Source organism: Aulonocara sp. 'chitande type north' Nkhata Bay, linkage group LG3 (assembly GCF_057382095.1).
Source record: "Aulonocara sp. 'chitande type north' Nkhata Bay isolate Kocher_YH1m ecotype deep benthic linkage group LG3, A_spYH_male_GT1.1, whole genome shotgun sequence".
In the NCBI taxonomy this organism is placed as follows: domain Eukaryota; kingdom Metazoa; phylum Chordata; class Actinopteri; order Cichliformes; family Cichlidae; genus Aulonocara; species Aulonocara sp. 'chitande type north' Nkhata Bay.
In genome coordinates, this window is record NC_141346.1 from 52,384,088 (window position 1) to 52,403,807 (window position 19,720).

At 37.5% G+C, this 19,720-nt stretch overlaps 1 protein-coding gene and 1 pseudogene across 2 annotated transcripts; both read left to right on the forward strand.

Annotated features, from left to right (window-relative positions):
• The first annotated feature begins 10,758 nt into the window (after nucleotides 1-10,758).
• LOC147336158 (uncharacterized) lies at nucleotides 10,759-14,792 on the forward strand (annotated as a pseudogene).
• Nucleotides 14,793-16,453: 1,661 nt separating this feature from the next.
• On the forward strand, nucleotides 16,454-18,076 carry LOC147336159 (uncharacterized). Of its 2 annotated transcripts, none has more exons than XM_086285203.1 (5): nucleotides 16,454-16,562; nucleotides 16,707-17,054; nucleotides 17,171-17,287; nucleotides 17,369-17,403; nucleotides 17,774-18,076. In XM_086285203.1, the coding sequence occupies exons 1-5, from the start codon at nucleotides 16,454-16,456 to the stop codon at nucleotides 17,891-17,893; spliced, it is 729 nt and encodes a 242-aa protein (XP_086141329.1). In that variant the 3' UTR covers nucleotides 17,894-18,076. The 2 variants fall into 2 exon arrangements, with proteins under 2 accessions (XP_086141329.1, XP_086141330.1); XM_086285204.1 differs by having other exon boundaries at nucleotides 16,520-16,562; nucleotides 17,144-17,287.
• The last annotated feature ends 1,644 nt before the right edge of the window (nucleotides 18,077-19,720 follow it).

Here is a 19,720-nt window from a genome sequence, read left to right on the forward strand (position 1 = left end):
GTCATCCACACCCCACCCCACCCCACTATCTGAGAACCAGTGCAGCAGGGTGGCATGATGCCACAAAGCTGATAGAATCTCAGACTGTTTTCTGCAACATGTCATTTGTATTCAGTCATCTAAATCCAATGGAGCACATTGGTATATTCATCTATTCTCTTCTACTTATCCTTACAAGGGTCCCAAAGAGCGCCTGGAGTCTATCCCAGCTGCCACAGCCATTAGGCGGAGCACCCTGGTCAAGTCGGGGGAAATAAAAGAATTCCAAATCTTCCCCAATGACAAAGTGTCTGAGGAATGTTTGCTGAATCCATGTCAGTAGGAAGTCAAACTCAGTACTACCTAAATAAAGTGGCTGTCTTTGTTTATGTGAATAAATGCAAGAATTGTTCAGTTGTAAGTTTGCCTTCCAGATCAAAGTACTTTTCCCTTCATATGCTGCAGGATGACCATCCTTGCAGAGAAAAGTACTTGTGAAGTCTAAAACTCGATGACAGCGTTGCGTACTCCTTAGGCCCAAACTTTATCTTCTTCCAATGCAAACCTCCATGAATGCAAGACAAAGAAAAAGAAGCTGTGGTGTTTTTTAGTTGGTGGGCAAGTTCTTTTGTCTGAGCAATGTGGTCAAAATAGGAAATAACACCCCTTCATGCTGCAACTTTCTTATTTGAAGCTGAAAGATTTCATATGCACAGCTATGAGCTTTAGTATAAGAACAGCTTTACTGCTCGGCAGTCTCAGTAAGTACTGGCACTGAATTTTTCTCAAAATCCAAAATGCAAAAACATGTTGAACTGAATTTTAAAAACTGAACTTAAAGTCTATTAAAATCTTTGGGAGGTATTAGTATGTGTTTTGGTCTTACCAGCTCTGAACTTCATTTCTTTGCTGTTCTTTTCAGACTGGATTTCTCGCTTACAGTCTCAGACTGTGGAAGTCTGGCCTGGAGAAGATGCTACACTGCTGTGCGCCAACTTTTCCAGTTCTCCTACTCAAATTATTTGGTTTAGACTAGTCAACCAAACCCAGGCTCACTGTATTTTATCCATTTATATCTCTACTGATCCCATCTCATTCTGCAATGGAGTTAAACACGAAAAGTTTGAAGTGACATCCAACATCTCAACTGTCTTCCTTAAAATCAAATACACAGATTTGTCTGACTTTGGGCTTTATTTCTGTGGATTTTATTGTGGCAGACACCAAGTGATAGTCAACTCAACATATTTAAAGGTTCATGGTAAGAATGATGTAGCATGTTTCATAAGAGCTGACAAAGTGAAACAGATATCAAACCAAACATGACGAGTGAGTGACATCACAGCGACCACAGCCATGTTTTACATGCTGATGGTTTTTAATTCAGTGTGCAGCACAGTGTCATTTTATTTTTATGTTGTTTTCTTGTAAATCTTGGGTTAAGGGAGTTTGTTAAATCTCCTTTCAGTGTTGTCACTCCCAACTTTTTGACATTGTTTTGGTTTCTTTCATTCCTACACTCTGCAGTCTGCAGTGGGTGAAGTGTGAGAGGCTAGTGCTGGCTTCTATTGAAGTACCAGAAACAATCTTAACATTGTTAAGCAAACATCTTAATTTAACAGTATTAAATATAAGAAAATTGTCATTAATTATTTGGGGTTTTTGTAATTAAGTGGGGTTTTTTTATTTTTCATTTCACTTCAATTTACAGTAGTTTTTAATTTTAGTTCGCTTGTTTGCTTGTTTCACAGATCTTTGGTCACTGTCTTTTGTCAATGCTTCATAAATAAAATTATTTAAATTGCTATAGTAGTGATTGTTATCATGATTATTATAGTCAGGGTGATTACACATACGTTACTATTATTCACAAAATTTGTCTGTCCATACATTTTTACACAATTGAGTCTTAAGCAACCAAAAGTACAGACGGGTAGGTCTTAGGCTCCTTGAGGTTTTGATAGATCCCATATGATGATGTCATCATGTTGCCTAACAACCACCCACCAGTGGGCTAGAACTACCAAATTTTCAGCATACATTTACCTACAGTATGTCAAGGTTACGGGTGCAGGACTCACTCTGGGTGAAAGTCAAAAAAGTGGTTTATTTACACAAGTGAAACAGAGTGAAATGTATACAGCCAGTGACTCACTATTACCCACAATCCAATCCAAGCTCACTCACACTCAACTACTCAGGGTCCACGAGGAAGGGAAACAGGCCAGGGTTCAGGAAGTCTACACACAAGAAAAGAAGTTGATGTTCGCAAGGAGCACTAGGAAAACCTGAGGAAATCACTAGGCAAGCTGGGTTACACTGACACAGGTTAGCACAAGGATCCGGCGAAGAATCATATGCCACTGAGGCCTTAAGTAGCGCAGGAGTAATCATCGGCGATGGATGACAGGTGAGTGAGGACAAAAGCTTAGTAGAGAATTGTATCCATTTTTTTCAGAATAATGAAATCTAATTTCTATTCATGAAACATATCCATCATGATGTTATCAGGCCTACCAACCACCTAACAACAGACTAAAAGACAATGACCAAATAATGCATTGGCATTAGTATAGTACTGCAGTACAGGTGGAAAGTCTAAGTACAGAATTATGTGATTTAGAACAGTGCTCTCTCTTTTCAGTGTTTTTGTCAACATTGGTGACAAATGGTGATAGTATAGCATAACTCTTTAAGGCCTCTTATGTGCTCTGAAATATACTGTCAACTGTGGGACCTTTTATAGACAGGTGTGGGGCCTTTCCAAATCATTTCCAATCAACTGAATTTACCACAGAGGGACTGTAATCAAGTTGTAGAAACATCTGACAGATGTTGATTTTTTTTTTAAATTTATATTATAGTATATTAATAACCAAAAATCATATTTGATTTAGAAAGATTGAGCAATGTATGGCATCTTTAACTGTCAATATCTACAGGAGGTTAAAAAATATTCATGAACAATGAAGGTGGCATTTTGACAAAATAGCTGGTTGAACTTTGTACATTTGGCCAACCAAGTATTTTTTTATTTTTTTAAGTATAAACAGAAAGCCGGCATAATAAAGCAAGGAAAGAAACTAGCCCAAAGACACTTCACAGCAATCACCACAATGATTTTTCTTTCAGGCCTCAAGCCTGACTGCGCATCACTGCTTTTGTGACCCATTCAGGCACTGGCTGCTGGGCACGGCTACATCTTTTTTTTAAATTTTCATCACTGTGAATTAGTGGCTGGCTTTGTGTTAGCATTCTGTCTGTGCAGATGTTTGCAAATTGTATTAAGAGCATAATGCTAATTTTCCTCATTCTGCACATGAACTGAAATCAGCTTATTGTAATAATAATTTCTGTATTTGCCACAGTAACATTTTCATTCATTCATGTGATCAGAGCAGAAGTTACAGTAAGACTGAAAGGAAGTCGTAAATACCAACTGAGAAAATTCATGTTCTCACAACCTAAAGAAATAAAAAACAATGCTCTGCATTGCACTATGTAAACACACTGTGTAAAAATACACTATGAAATGTTATGGTGCATGTCTTAAGTAAAAGTGAAATTTATGAAACACCTCTGGCATTGCCACCCACACTATTTGACTAAAGGGTCAAATCAGCATACATGTACTTCAGTTCATCCTCCTAACAAAGAAAGCTGCTTTAGCTCCTTTCTATTTCAGGCCATCCTCCCTTTAAGCCATCTTACATCTGACTGGATATGTGAGCTTCTCTAACGTGATCATATTATGGACCCATTCTCACACACCTCATGCAGAGTCATCAATAGTAAAATACTGTCAGAAACTGAGTATTTTGAGCAACATCATGAGTGGGCTTTTGGCATAGAAGGGCTACTTGCACATGTAATGGCCTTATTATTTAAGAAGTTAACCATGTATGATATTATCATCCATCACTGTAATAATATATATGTGACAGAAAATGTCTAACTTGTAAGTTGTGTTTAATATTGTCACCTACTGGGAGAGTGATTCTGAACAAAGCAGGGCAGCTACTATTAAAATATTAGATAACCCAAAGAGTTGCTTAAAATTATTGGAAACATATTAAAAGCTGAACACTCTGAACACACACACGAAGCTGGACACTCTGGTGACAGTGGCAGAGAAGAGGACCTTAAGGAAACTGATGGACATTATGAACAATGCCAGGCATCCTCTGCACATGCTCGTAAACAATCAGAGGAGCCTATTCAGCGACAGGCTGCTTCTCCCAAAGTCAAAAACCAACAGACTTAAAAACTCCCTTGTCCCACACGCCATCAGACTGTTTAACTCAAGGGAGGGCGGGAACAACTGAGCTGTAGGTGCTTTTCTACACTGTGCAATATTTGCTATATTTGTTTTTTTGTTTTGTCTTTTTTTCTTATATTTGACTGTGCAATAATCACTGTGCAATATACTCACTCAAATGAGCAATCCTATTTATCCATATTGTATATTCTGTATCTATATGTGTGTATATGTGTATATATGGTGTATTTATGCTTATATCCTTACTCTCATTCCCTTAATGTATCTGTAACATGCAACTTCTTTCGGTGCTTTGCTACTGGAAACTGAACTTCCCGGAGGAACCCACCCGAGGGATTAATAAAGTTTCATCTAAAAAACACAAATAATTACAGTACTGTGGAAAAGTCTTGAATCATCCCCATTTCTTTATACTTTGGTTTGAAGGAACCAGAATTTCTTGTATTTTTTTTAAAGATGTCTTGAATAATAGACATTGATTGCTTTTTAACTTATTATCAGTCCAGTACTTTTTTTTTTTTTTTTGCTTGTTCTCTTTCATTCTGTTTTGTTCTTAAGCACTCTATTAGAAGGAACCTGTCAAATAAACACATAATATGTTCCCTTTTCAACAGTTCAATGGAAAATTCAAAAGATAACACAGGTTGACAGACCAACAAGGTGCTTTCCAAAGAGCTATTAGCCAAAAACTTGGCACATTGACATGGTGTATAGGGTGGAGTACAAAAGAACATGTGACAGGTTTAAAGAACTATGTACAACATATGAGGAGTAACCAAAATCCATTTATGGTCAACAAAAGTTATATTATGTGTATATTTTGTATAACAAAAGTAACTTCTATAGTAAATACAGTACCAAACACCGTCTTTAAATTAAAACCTACATACTGAATATGTCGTTTTCCTGAAAGCATTTATGTGGTCACTTTAACAAACAGAATACAGAACCCGGGGGCTGTTTTTAACACACACAAAAAAGAAGAAAAGAAAAGAACAAGGAAAGACAGAGGTTCACCCCGCCTCTTTCTATTAAAAGCAGACTTTCTAGAGCAGAGTTCATTACCGGACATTGCTTTGAGACATGCTGCAGTCATACAACATGAACACATTTACTTTGATAACTACATTACTTTTCTGCAGGCTCAGTGAGTATTGTTCTTTAATTACGCTAACCTGGAATAAACATTTACATGTTCATTCAAAGAATTTTTTATTTTTTGTTTACAGAAAGTTAACCGTTTGTCATCTGTGCTTGTTTCAGACTGGATATCCATGTCAGTTTCTCAGACTGTTGAGGTCCAGCCTGGTGAAGAAGTCACGTTGCAGTGCACCAATATTTCTTCATATAGTGGTGTAACATTCTGGTTCAGACTGATCAACAGAACAAATGCCAGCTGTATCGCAGTCATGTTTGAAAGAACAAAAAGCGTTTCATACTGTGATGGATTACAACGTGAATCCTTTGAAATGAGCTCCAACATCTCTACTGTCTTTCTCAAAATCAAGCAGGTGGCTGTATCTGACTCTGGACTGTATTTCTGTGGATTTTACACAAGTGGACGTCCACTTTTTAGTGTGAAGCATTTAAAAGTTCAAGGTAAGATTTAATCTGCATGCTTGTTTGGATTTCTTTGTTTTTTTTCCTCCTTTTAATACGTTTCTTAAAACCAGTATAAAATCTGAACGTGTTTTTTTCAAATGACATCAAAATAACAACTGTTCATTACAATCAAAGGCTATGATGAACTTGATGATGACATCAACAACATGTCTCAAAGTAAGAGTCCTTTCTTTAGTCTGTTAGCCAAACAGCCAAACCCAGAAAAAGAAAAAAAAAATTCTAATGACTGATTTTTGTTGCAGACATTTCTGGTGACAAAATGGAGGTGATGTGTGCGATCTTTGCTACTCTGACCGTTTTCCTCATACTGATCATCGCTGGGCTGCTTGTTAAAATCAAAAAGCATCAGAAAGGTACTCCTCTGGCTTTTTTCATGTCTGTCTTAATTTTTCTTTCCAACATGGTGGCAGCATGGTGTCTTTTTCAGAAAGGTTGGAACAACAGGATTTATTATTATTAAAACAAGCCGTAAACAAGAAATATACAAAAAAAAAAAAAAAAAACGTTATAATATCACCATCTACGAAGAATATAGTTTTGCCCATTTAGTTAACCATTTAGTTCTAACAATAAAAAGGCGACCTTATTCTTCAAAAAGCGAAAATGCAAAGCTAATACTTTTGGAACACCAATTTCAAAAAAAAAAATCCAATATCTTTTACTGCGCATGGCTTTCACACTTAATCACATTGTTTTATTAGAACATGAGAAACTTAGAGCACAGTAGAGGGTCACAGCAGAACATGGAAACTGCTTCTTCCTCAGTTCAGTTCAATTTAATTCAAGTTTTTTATTCAATTCTCTTCATGCAGCACCAAATCACAACAAGAGCCTTCTTAATGTGACTATTTCCAAAATGTAGGCTTTTGTTCTAAAGTCTAGAACTTCAAATACTGCAGTTTAATCAAACCCCGTGAGGCATACCTTATAGAAATACATAATACTTTGTTGCCGTGACACCCAGGTTTATGGCAAAAATGTGATGGGTCGGTCACTGAAGACGACCTGTAAGCATCACATGTAAAAACATTGTGTTAACATCATTTTTGCCATGCAGAGTTACTATTTAACCTCTCAGCATCCACCAGATCTCAGGCGGTCCATGTAGTATTTACTAAATTTACTATAACCCTTTAATATTTTAAGTATTAAAGAATTTGGATTTAACCAAAACTGCAGTGAAGCTGATGTAATGTCACTTTGTGTCAATTTGCAATGTAAAACCTAAATTAATATGAAGTACAGCTAATAAGAAAATTCTCCTGGAAGATTTTTAACAGTTATTTGAGCAGATGTGTTTTGTACCTCTCACTCTGTTTCTCTCTGTTTGTCACTAAGCTGAAGATGAACAGCAAGATCAACAACAGAGTGAGGTGAGTCCGGCTTCCTGCTATATATATATATATGATGCTGCACATGTCAAACCTGTATTTTCTCTTGTAAACTACATGTGATGAATTTCTGCACTTTACAGAATCTGGGCTCTGATTACGTGAACTATGCTACAGTGACCTTTGGTCGAAGACCACGAAGAAGAGAGCCTGAACCAAATGTTGTGTATGCAGCCACCAGATAGATTCAGGAGGCAACTGAACTGCAGCTGCGAGTGAAACCAATGTCCTTTTGCTCTGCTCTTTATGACAGACCTGTGGGGGGAGTTGTTACTTTACTTTTCATTTTGCATTGAAGACCTGTTTGATCTGAAGAATAAGATTTGTGTTTTAAGACGGAAGACTTAAGTTACTCATGTCTGCTTAGGGTCACTTGTGTGATAGAATATGGAGCTGTGGAAGATTTAGTGAAGTACACGTGAGGTTTGTGGCATTTGATGGGGAGAATCAACACAGTAAAGGCTAAGAACAGCTGATATTAAAATCCTGAGGCCTGTTAGCTCAAAGTTTTGAATAAAAAGTATGAAAAGCTGTGAAAACTCAAAAATCACCATGACTGTGTCATTTTGCTGCATGTCTGATTAAAATATTCAACATATTTTAAAACTGTTTTTTTATTGTACTTACTAAAAATAATGGCAAGGACAAGCCGACTGTCTGCATGAGTGAGGTGTCTGCAGGTTTACACTTCTAACAGACTTACACCAACTGAATTCACACAGTCTCTGTGAAACTTGTGAATGCTCAAAGCAGTGTGAAACGTTTACCGCCTCATCTGAAACCACTCACTCTGGTCCAGACTGTGAGCGTTTCAGCAACGACAGATCGAAGCAAAGCTATGGCGGATACAGCTGCAGTCCATCTCCTGTGTGACATGCACTCTGCTGTTCAATTTAACAACAACTACTCAACAATTTAAGGAGGGATTACATTAAATTTATTTTACATGAATTTCAATGCTGTGAAAAACTTATTTTCATCCTTCCTGAGTTTTTTCTTTATTTTGCATATGTGTCACACTTACATGTTTCAGGTCATCAAACAAAATCCATTTTAGACAAAGAAAAGAAAAAACTGAAAAGATGCAGATTGGAAATAATGACTTCAGGAATAAAGGGAAACTATTCAGATGTTTAAAAGTACTTGTCTGAAAACTGGTTATTTCACCCTTAGCAGGAAGAACTACAATCAAGCACTTACAATAACTGGCAATAATTTTGCCTGGTGCTCGAACCGGTGCTTAAAGAATGGAGAACACAAACTTTGTCCAAAAACCTCTCATGTTCAGCTGTTTTTTTGTAAAAAGATAACAATGTTAGCCTTTTCTGCAGCTAGGGGGTATATATGGTATCACTCTTGGCTGGAAGCAGTGCTTAAACAATGGAAAAAACACAAACTTTGTTCAAAAACCTCTCATGTTTAGCTGTTTTCCACTTTTTCTTTGGTCATTTTAGCCTTTTTGGCCAGGGTGCAGGGAGTATCTGCCCTCAAACAAGAAGACAGCCGCATGTAACTACGACGGTGTTTGCTAGTTCACCTTACATGGATTAATTTAATAACGTGGTTAGCCTACTCAACGTAAATTACACACGGACAACAATAAGCTACTCGTCCAGAGAAGAACGGCTGCTGCTGCATCATCATCCGTCATCATTTCTGCTACACTGGCAGGGCTAGGGGCCAGGACTCTCCTCTTTGGGTTCTTGGGGGATGTTGCTAACTCCGGGTCCGATAACAGGCACCACACACACACTCGGTGCTCTGCCTTGCAGCAAGCTATCAAATATGGTGCATTTCTCAGCTTTTAAAAAAGCACTATGCGTCGCCAGGTGTTTCATCAGATTCGAGGAGTTACCTCCTTTGCACAGTATCGCCTTAAAGCACTTGTTGCAGGCTGCTGAGTTTGCATCTTTTGCTGTGAAGTACAGCCAGACTTTTGACCGCTTCGCCTTGGGTGTTTTTAATCTGTAGCTCTACTCTAAAAGAATGTACGTACCTGGGCCCGCCTACTATCCTCGGAAAGGTAAAATGATTGACTAGAATCCAAAGTGAAACAGGATTGGAATTGAACTTTAGAGTTTTCCTGAACTATTTGTGACATTATTTTCTTGTGCCAGTTTATGGAGCTTGGAATCTCTTTTGCAAAATCCAAATTTCAAATTCAGACTTGCACTTGTGTTACATTTAGTCTGAATCAATACAAAACTAGTTTGGCAAGAGAGTTAATGTATTTTTTAAACACTTTTATTATTATTGATATGTGTTCCTCCAAATGCTGATTCTGTTCATCTGGACGTAGCGTTTTGTGGAAGAAATGTTTCATCACTCATCCAAGAGCTTTCTTTAGGTGCCTTCCCAGCTTTGACAAAAGTCCAGCTGGGAAACCACATTTACTCAGGGCCTTCTAAGATTGATATGTATTAGTTATGTGTATTGATAAAAAATAAGAAATGAACATTAGTTCTGATTATGAAAACTACACTGTGTGACATTTTGACTAAGAACAAACAATATGCATATAATATTACATGTGCTGTTTTGCAGCTTAGTGTGGCTTTTGTGGAGACAAATAACAAAGGGCAACACTAACAAAACACACAAACAAAGCAGTGAATAGTGGCTAACTACAAACAATCTTGAAAAACCAATGTAACTAATGTGGAACCCTGATGTAACTGTCTGTGTACTGTCTGTGCTATATAATAAATATTTTAACGACACAAAATTCAAAACCTATTAAAGGTTCCAGTTATTACAGATATATCTGAACTTCACATGCCCTCTGTGGTAGCAAACAGTATTTTTATCTGCATAACCAGTGAGGTGTCAACCAGAGGAAGTATGACGGTATCGGGTTTTTTTTTTTTTTACATGTTAAAGTCACACCAGAACAACAGAGGTGTTTAAATAAATCCAATTGGAAATTGCCAAAAAATTGCTAATGGCCTATTGGGGGTCTTTAAGCTTACCTACAGAAACAGCTTTGATTTCTGCAGGTATTTTTGGGAGGAGGGGGTTTGTGTTACTTTGTTTTTATCCATGATGACACTGGTAAGCTTTAAAGTTAGTGGTGTGGCAGCAGCTTTGATTGATATTTGTGCTAGCACATACACTAGTGGTATAGCCTCTAGCTATCTGTTAGCTATCAGAGAACTTTTTTCCAAGTTTGAGACTTAATTTAAAGAATTTTATTGATTTGTTACTTAAGCACCCTATATATTTTCTTTTATTAAGTTTTATAACAGTTTTGTTTTAAACACGCTCCAAATAATATGGTCACATAAAACATAAAACCACTACTCTGAACTTTGACCTCTGTTTTACAGAAAGCACTCATGTGGTTGATTAAAGATACAGAATGAGCAACGTGGGGTGTTAAACACACACACACACACACACACACACACACACACACACACACACACAGCTTCTTTACATCAGACGCACTTACCAGAGGACAGTTCACTAGTACACATTGCTTTGCTGCAGTCATTCACCATGAAGACCTTTATCTTGATAACAGCTTTACTTCTCTGCAGCTTCAGTGAGTATTGGTCCGGAACATGTAAACTGTATAAACTAGACTCTTTTAATGTTTATTCAGATGAATTGTTTATGCAGCCTTGGGCTCAGTGAAAGTAAATTGTTTCTCGTCTCTGCTTTCTTCAGACTGGATATCTATGTCAGTTTCTCAAAATGTGGAGGTCCAGCCAGGCGAAGAAGTCACCTTACAGTGCGCTAACATTTCCACAAGTAATACTGCAACATTCTGGTTCAGACTGCGCAACGGGGCCCAGCCAAAATGTATCTCTGTCATGTTTAGCAATGATAAAAGTCTTGCATACTGTGAGGAATTTGAAAGTGGATACTTTGAAATGAGTTCCAATATCTCGACCATTTTCCTCAAAATCAAAAATGTGGCTGTATCTGACTCTGGACTGTATTTCTGTGGATTTTACGCAAATGCAAGACCACTTTTTAGAGTGATACATTTAAAGGTTAAAGGTAAAATTTTAATTTAAGTCTTTCTCCAGATTATTTTTGTTGTTACATATAAAAACATATTTATACATTTTTGTAATTTTCTTTCTATCAAAGCAAAAACGGCATAATTACACAACAAAATATGATGCAAAGCTGTTGAATAACATATAATACTATATAATACTTTATTTCAAAAGGCAGGATTGAGTTTGTTGATGAGAGCAAATCTCAAAGTAAGATTTCTTACATTCTTCCGATTGTTGGTCAAATGTCAAGTCACAGATTGTTGTTGTTGTTGTTTTTTTAAATTATCTGATTAAATTGTTTTTGTTACATAAATGTCAGATGACAAAATGGAGCTGGTGTGTGGGATCCTGGGTGCTCTGAATTTTTTCCTCATAGCAGTCGTCATTGGGCTGGTCATTAAAATCAAGAAACTACTCTGGCTACCGTACATTGGTAAATTTTTCACATAATTCAAATAATGTGGTCTTGTAATAGCAGTGTATAAGCTATAAAACTGTATTTATTATTTAAAGAAATATAATAAGCTGTTAATTGGAAGAACAATGATGAAACTCCAGCTTTGAGTGAAAAAACTCTGATTGCATCACTGTGAAATTGAGTAAAATCATGCAGCTCCGTTGTGTAACATTAATGAAAACCAATGACAGTTTAATGCTTACCTGCTGTAGTTTATCAAAGTGTGATAACTGACCTCTGTTCATTAATTTAAACCTAGACAAAAGGAAACCAGCACAGAAAGGGCCACTAAATATTTTATAGCTGCTAGTTCTCTGACCAGATGTGTTCTGTGTCTCACTAAGCTGATGGTGAAGAACAATATTCACAGCAGGGTGAGGTGAGTCCTTCTATTTCATATGGATATATATAAAAGTGAAAGACTGACTTTGGAGTCTGTTGTATTTTTGATTAGTTATCTTTGGATTTGTTGGTTTTCATGTTTGTGATTCTCATTGTTTTCTGCATGTCATGTTATATTCTTAGCATTAGTCCTTAGGTTTCTGTTACCTTGCCTGTGTCCCACCTTTCATCTTTAGTTACTTTTATCTCTCTGCTCCGTGTTCGCTCGTTCTTCTCTGTCAGTCACTCCTTGTCAAGTCTTATTTTGCATTTCCTGTTTTACTTTGACGGTCTTCTGTCCTGTGTTCAGTGTTTTCGATCTTGCTTCCTCCCCGTTTTGTTTAGTCCCAGCTGTGTTTCCCTCCTGTTTCCCATTCCCTCATTACCCCCTGCTGTATTTAAACCCTGTGTTTTCATAGTTCTTTAGTTTTCTCGGTTTTCTGTTCTTAGTTTCCAGTGTTTAGGTTTTATTTTATTGTCCCCGGTTTGAATTATTTGAGTTTGTCGACACAGCATTAAAGCTGCCTCCCCAGGACTCAAGAGTGCAACCAACTGATAAATTAGTTTGCGACCAAATTTCTCAGTGGTGTGACTAAAAAATATCCTACTCAACCAGCCGTTCGAGTAAAACAAAAAAAAAATTCTCAGCAAATCTGAAAGTCTCTGTGTGGCCAACAGCAGACAACATTATGCCCATATCATGGCCTAAATCAGGGGTGGGCAACTCCAGGCCTCAAGGGCCGGTGTCCCTGCAGGTTTTAGATCTCACCTTGGGTCAGCAAACCTGAATCACATGATTAGTTTGTTACCAGGCCTCTGGAGAACTTCAGGACATGTTGAGGAGCTAATTTAGCCATTTAAATCAGCTGTGTTGGTTCGAGGACACATCTGCAGGAACACCGGCCCTCGTGGACTGAGATTGCCCACCCCTGGCCTAAACCAATCATGAAGGTGCTGCTTAGAGAAGCTGAAGGTGCCGCTGAAGTGCCGCAGCACTGACTCCGCGCTGCTGCTGTTCGATCGATTTGTGTGTCACGCATGTGTCTCTGCACACATGCACAGAAAGGGGAAATGACATAGGGTATTCCCACAATAATCGAATAGTGGATAGCGGCACCTGCACATTCCACCAGTGTGCCAATGTTCTGCAAAAAAAAATCCTAGGTCACACCAGTGCAACCAGCCATTTGAGTAAAAAAAAGTCTCCGCAGCTCTTAAAGTCTCTGTGTGGCCAGCAGCAGACAACATTATGCCCATATCGTGGTCTAAACCAATCAGAGCTAGTCAAGGGCGGAACCTCTCAGATGCCCATGCCCAAGGTAAGATGTTCAGATACTGAGATGTTTAGTTCGAAGCCTTTGGGGCACTTTTAATTTTGACTTTCTTTTTATTTTATAAAAAGTGTAGTGGTGTTCTTGTGAGTCCTGCATTTGGATCCTTCATCCTGCCTGCCAAACAGCCACACATGACATTTTCTCTCAAACTCCACATCATGACTTTTTATACCTTACAGGATCCGGCCTCTGATAATGTGAACTATGCTACAGTGACATTTGGACAAAAACCACGAAGAAGAGAGCCACATTCTAATGTTGTGTATGCAGCCACCAGATCTGCATCTCAAAGTTGAACTGATGCCTTTTTATTCTGCTCTTTGTGAGAGACCTGTGGGTGGATTTTTTACTTTTACTTTTCTTTTGCAATAAGATTTGTGTTTGAAGAAGCTGATATCTGTTTAGGGCCTACTGTATTGTGAGAATATGCAGCTGTCGAGGGTTTAGTGAGGTAGTGAGGCTTGTTTGACAGGAAGAGATGACATCACAGTGAGGCCTGAGAATAGCTCAGTAATAGCCTGTTTGCACAGAGTTTAAAAAGGTATTTTTTTAGATTTAAAAGGGCCTAGAAATAAGTTGTTTTTTTGTTTTACTGTAATGTCAATGTGCTGCATGCCTGAATAAAATATTCAGTCCATTTAAAAAATCTTGATTGTTGTACTTTTTAACTGAAAGACACATAAAAGCCCGCTCTTGAACGGTTGAATTTTGACAGTTGTGACACTTCTTTACACTTCTATGTGACTTAAAGCAATTTCATCTACATAGTGTATAAACATCTACAACTACAACTTGCAAACTTGTGAAAGCGTTGTGAAACTTTTAGATCTTCATCGTAAACTACTTACCCTGCTCCAGGCTTTAACGCCTTAACAGTGATTGATAACTTAAACGTGTCAGATGCAGGTCTTCTGTGAAACAAACTACTTTTCCAATACAGTTACCTGTATCATACTCAAATAATGTTAACTACCAATGTTTTATTATTCTCCAAAAAGAAAGATCACATTGCTAAAACAATAATTCAAAAAGTACGTAATATAAGTAATAAATAAACACATTTAAAATTGCATTCCTTAGGGTGGATGAAATTCGCTCCTGAGTTTCTTAAGGCTCTGGGAGTGTTTTGATTGGTATGCCTTTGCACCAATGTGTTGAGATCAGATGCAGTGCCTGTGTATTGGCATTCCCATCTTTAAGAGTGGTGACCGGAGGGTGTGCTCCTATTATAATGGTTTCAAACTGCTCAACTTCCCTGGAAAGGTCTGCACCAGAGTACTGAAGAGGAGTCTGCTGGAGCAGCTCTTTAGCCTATCGAAGAAATTCAGAGGTGCCTAGCAATTTGCCTGATCAATCTACAAGTGCTTTGTGGACTTGGAGAAGGCAGTTGACTTTATCTGTCAGGCAATGCTGTGAAGGGTCTTTTAGAAGTATGGATACCATTGCTACGAGCCATTCAGTCCCTTTAGAACTGCAAAAAGAGTCTGACCTGCATTGCCGATAGTAAACTGGATTAGTTCCAATTGGGCTGCCCTTTGTTATTCTATCTCCATAATTTTTATGGACAGTATTTCTAGATGGAGCCAAGTGACAGAAGGCTTTTCTGATCTCGTTTCTGATCTCGTCTCAGCTTTTTGCAGATAATCGGGTTGCGTTCAGTAGCCAACATCTTCAGTGTTGCAGTCAAGTGTGAAGCAGTGGGAATGAGGACTAGCACCTCCAACTTGATGGCCATGGTTCTCAGCTAGAAAAGAGTCCACTTCAGGTCAGGGACGAGTTGCTTCCTTAAATGGAGGATTTCTGTATCTCGTTCTTGTTCACAGATGAACAAGAGGGGCGTGGAAGATTTAGTGGATGTGTTTGAGTTATGTCTGCATTGATTTAAACGATGTATCAGTGCTTTGCAGTGAAGAAAGAGGTGAGCATCAATGGAAAGCTGCCAATTTCCTAGTTGATGTAGATCTCTACTCATGCCTACGGTCACTAGGCGAGAGTAGTAGTGTGCTGTAAGTCACAATTGACCTGACAGTGAGGCTCTTCGTGTTCAGTAAGGAGCTCCACATTTAAAGGCTATTAATTTGTTAAGACAGCGGAAACTTATTCAGTCAGTTTACTTGGACGAGCTGCTCAGACTGTGCATCTCCATGTGCTAGACAAACATAGATCAGTTCAGATCCGCGTGGTAAATACTGTTGGTCACACTTAACTGATTTAAAACTTGCTGACATCACTACTCGCTGCTCTAGCATGGTGAAACTTACACAATCTCATATCAAAGCGTTTACTCCTGGTTACACATTTCAAGATGTTATCACACACTAAAACCACACCAGGTGAAGGTTCCAGACTAGCATGCCTTTGTGAACCCTAGTCTTGCTAAGACTATTCCAGTAGTTATCATTGGCCAGGTAAGGTTTCTGCTGCTTTTTCTGATCATGTCATTAATTTGCACGTTGTGCACATTCATACAAGTTTGCATTTTAAGTACTCCCTTAATAATGTATGATTAATGTTAACATCACCACACAGCTAACTGTTTATTAGTTACTAAGTAAACAGACTTTCCCCTTTAAGAATTGTATGTGCTTTATTTGAACATGTTCAACTATAGCATGAAGATTGTATTGACTGTGTGGTCAGTAGTTTACTTTATGCCATGTTATGAGTTTCAAAATCAACAGAGAACCTTGACTTAATTATTAATATCAGGAGTATTTGTCTTATGCTGACATATCTGTGGTTAAAGATCGTTGCAAAGACGTAAAGATGTAAACACATAAACTTTTATTTTAAAACATGTTGGATATTTCATGGTAAAGGAACAGCTATATAACACTGTATAAAATTATACAGTGACTCGTCTTTTGTAGATGTCCAAATTTGTGTAAAAGCTAGATATTCTGTTCTTCTTACAGCTTTCAGTTTGCAGCTATTCGTCTAAAAGCACTGGCACTCTCAGTCAAAGCAGCTGTACATATAAAAGAACAGCCCGCCTCTTTATGCAGAGATTGCTTTTACTGGAGCACAGTTCACTTACAAACATTGCAGTAGTGGTGGTACACACAATGGTGAACTTTACCTTGATGCCAGTTTTATTCTGCACCATGAGTAAGTACACTTTTCACTATTTTCTCACACAATGGTTAAATCTGTACCACAATCCAAGTGATTTGAATCTTGTAGCCAACTTTACTCATAGGCATTGTTGGGTTTGTGTGGAGTTTGACATTTAGGAATATTTGCTTGTTTCAGGTTGGATCTCTTCCTCGGTCACACAGTTTTACACAGCGGAGGTTCAGCCTGGTCAAGAAGTCACACTGAAGTGCTCCAATATCAGCAGATATCGCTCCCACATATTTTGGTTTAAAATGGCCAGCAGTCCCAATGCCAGCTGCATCTCAGCTATGTCCAGCTCTGATAGCAACGTTTCTTTCTGTGATGGATTTAAAAAAAGCAAATTTCACATGACATCCAACACCTCTGTGTTATTTCTTGAGATCAAACAAGTGAATTCTTCTGACTCTGCGCTTTATTTCTGTGGAGAGAAACAGACTGATGGAAAGACAATCATCTCAAGTGGAACATATTTAAAAGTTCAAGGTAAGTAATGCTGTTTATGGTATTTTATTGTAAAGAAAATTATATACAATTTTGAGTAAATGTAAAAACAGGCAGTAGACTTTGTAAAGTTTTGATTTTAATTGTCCGTTTTGTAGACGTGGCTGATGGATTAACACATGAACAAATGATGACTGTGATCCTGGGCAATTTAACTGTTTTCCTTCTACTGGTCATCGTTAGTCTGGCTGTTAAAATCAGGAGATTTCATACAGGTATTTGTACGACTTCATTTAAATTGTCCAATCAAACATTTGTGGTATATTACTGACCGATGTATTGTCCCTGTCGTTTAGCTCAAGATGATCCACAGAATGCACAACAGAGTGAGGTAATCTATTTTAATATTTAATTTGACTTTAGATTAAGATTTATAAGGGCATAACAAAGACTTCCAACTTGAACCCACTGAGGGTTCGAGTTGCTTTTATTTAATTATGTTAGATTTTTTTGTTGTTTTTGTTTTTAGAAACTAGAAACGGTCACTTTTCAGATTAGGTTTCATATATTCTTTTTGGCATCTCAGTTTTTTTGTCAGCAGTTTTCATTGGTGCTTCCAAAAAAGGTGAAAATTAGATTGGAAAGTGCTGAATGTTAATCTAACCTTAACCGAACCTGATACCTAGATAATGGCCTCTGTCCTGGTGGATGTTAACATGTGATGTTTTGGGATTATTGAATTTAAACATTTTTATTTACAGAATGTGGATTCTGATGCCATGACCTATACATCAGTGAGTTTCCATCCCAAAGCTAAAATCAGAAGGCCTGCACCACCGAGGGAACTGGAGCCTAATGTTGTGTACGCTGCTACGAGATAGACTCACAAACCGAACCCAACGTTAGCTCAGAGTGGAACATGATCTGTATGTGGGGTTTTGTACCGTTGGTGTGTGGGAAGAGTTGTAATTATTAATTATGTAAAAATTATGCAACCACTGTTAATTGGTTTATAAGACAACAATACATTTTCATTCAAATAATCCAAAATACAATTTTGGCAAGAACCCTAAATGTTACAGAACTTTTATCTGAACTTTATAGTCTGTTGATTAAAGATGACCTATAATGCACATTTCAAGCCATTGTTTTTGTCCTTCTGTTCTACTACACTACACCCTCTCTTGGCGATATTGTTGTATATATTACATGAGTAATTATTAAGTCATTTTCAGTACAATACATATATTTAGACATATTTAAGTCCCTTTCTTCTGTTGGTTTATTGTAAAGCGTTTTTGTTTCTGTTCTAGAGATTTCTATCAGAATCCAAAGCCTGATGCTTATAGTTCTTTCATTATAGTACGAATCACTGGTCTGGTTGCCGAAATGACCAAACTGTGAAAAGTTAAAAGAGCAAGAGCTTTCACTCACTTGTTACATTCTTCTAAATAAAGAATCTCAGATATATATTTGACAAAATTTGAAATATGAATATGATCATGGTAGAGATAAAAAATTATTGAGATTCATAATTTTTTCCATTTAGGTAGAAATATGGAGATGAATAAATACATGAAATTACGTATGAAATTATTTTTCTCATTCACACTTTCTAATTTCCAGAGAAACTACAGGACAAACCATGGGGTATGACAGCATAACATTAAACTAAAATATTTATTTTGAAGACATATTTTAATTGCTTCTCATTATTTGTGGACATTTTGCACAGTACAGTCTATAATTTCTTGGACAAAAACGCATCTCTTGTAGTTTTACACCACCGGAACTGAGATCAAACAATCACTGTGTGATTGAAGTGCAGACATTCAGATTTAATTTGAGAGTTTTGAAAATCTACTTTATTAGAGCCATTTTTCTACACTTTTCACCATGTACAGAGACTTAAATCAGACAACATAGCATAAATTTAAATATAAGGATCGTTTATAATACTGGGATGAAAATCCTTTACAGTCGATGACTGTCTGAAGTCTGGAACCCACAGAATCATTGCAACAAAAGTTTTCAGAGAATTAAAAAAAAAAACCAACAACCTCAGACCTCTTAACGTGAAGATAGAGTATATTTCATACAGTATTTACAGTGAGCAAGTTTGTAGAAGTAACTCAAACCTCTCTAAAGCTGTATCACCATACAGCTGCCTGAGGGTTTGTAACAGGTCTCACTTATTTAGACCCACATCACCAGTTCAGCTCTACGACGTGCATCGCGTGTTCAAACTTGTGAAGAGATGCTTGCAGCAGTGTGACATTTTCTCACCCTAAAGTAAAAGCATGTGTTTCTGAAGACTCATAGCAGAAGTAGCTCCCTCCGTCTGCAGTATGCAGTACAAAACTGACATCTGTGGAAACTGGCCTTACCCTTAGATCAGCAGTGTCAAACTCATTTTATTTCAAGTAAACCATAAATTATCACCTATAAATATTTTCCTTTCTTTTTGCCAAAAAAAATGAGAGTACACAGCTGGAGATGACTTAACTTATCAAACTGCTATGCTAACAGCAAATACACTAAGAATGCTCCTGTATTTGTACTTGGGTGGAATTAAAAAGGTGGTCAACTACTCATACAGAGATGCATTTGTAATAACTTACAACATAATGCTTCCTGGTGCAATAAACACACAAAGACAAAGAAATGATGCCTCGTTCACCACAATTTCCACACGTTATAAAGTCATG

Excerpts from the sequence above, each read along its gene's own strand:
- LOC147336159 (XM_086285203.1), top strand. The coding sequence starts at position 16,454 with ATGCAGAGATTGCTTTTACTGGAGCACAGTTCACTTACAAACATTGCA. Across the intron at positions 16,563-16,706 it reads AGTTTTATTCTGCACCATGA|GTTGGATCTCTTCCTCGGTC; the intron begins GTAAGTACACTT and ends TGCTTGTTTCAG. Across the intron at positions 17,404-17,773 it reads AGAATGCACAACAGAGTGAG|AATGTGGATTCTGATGCCAT; the intron begins GTAATCTATTTT and ends TTTTATTTACAG.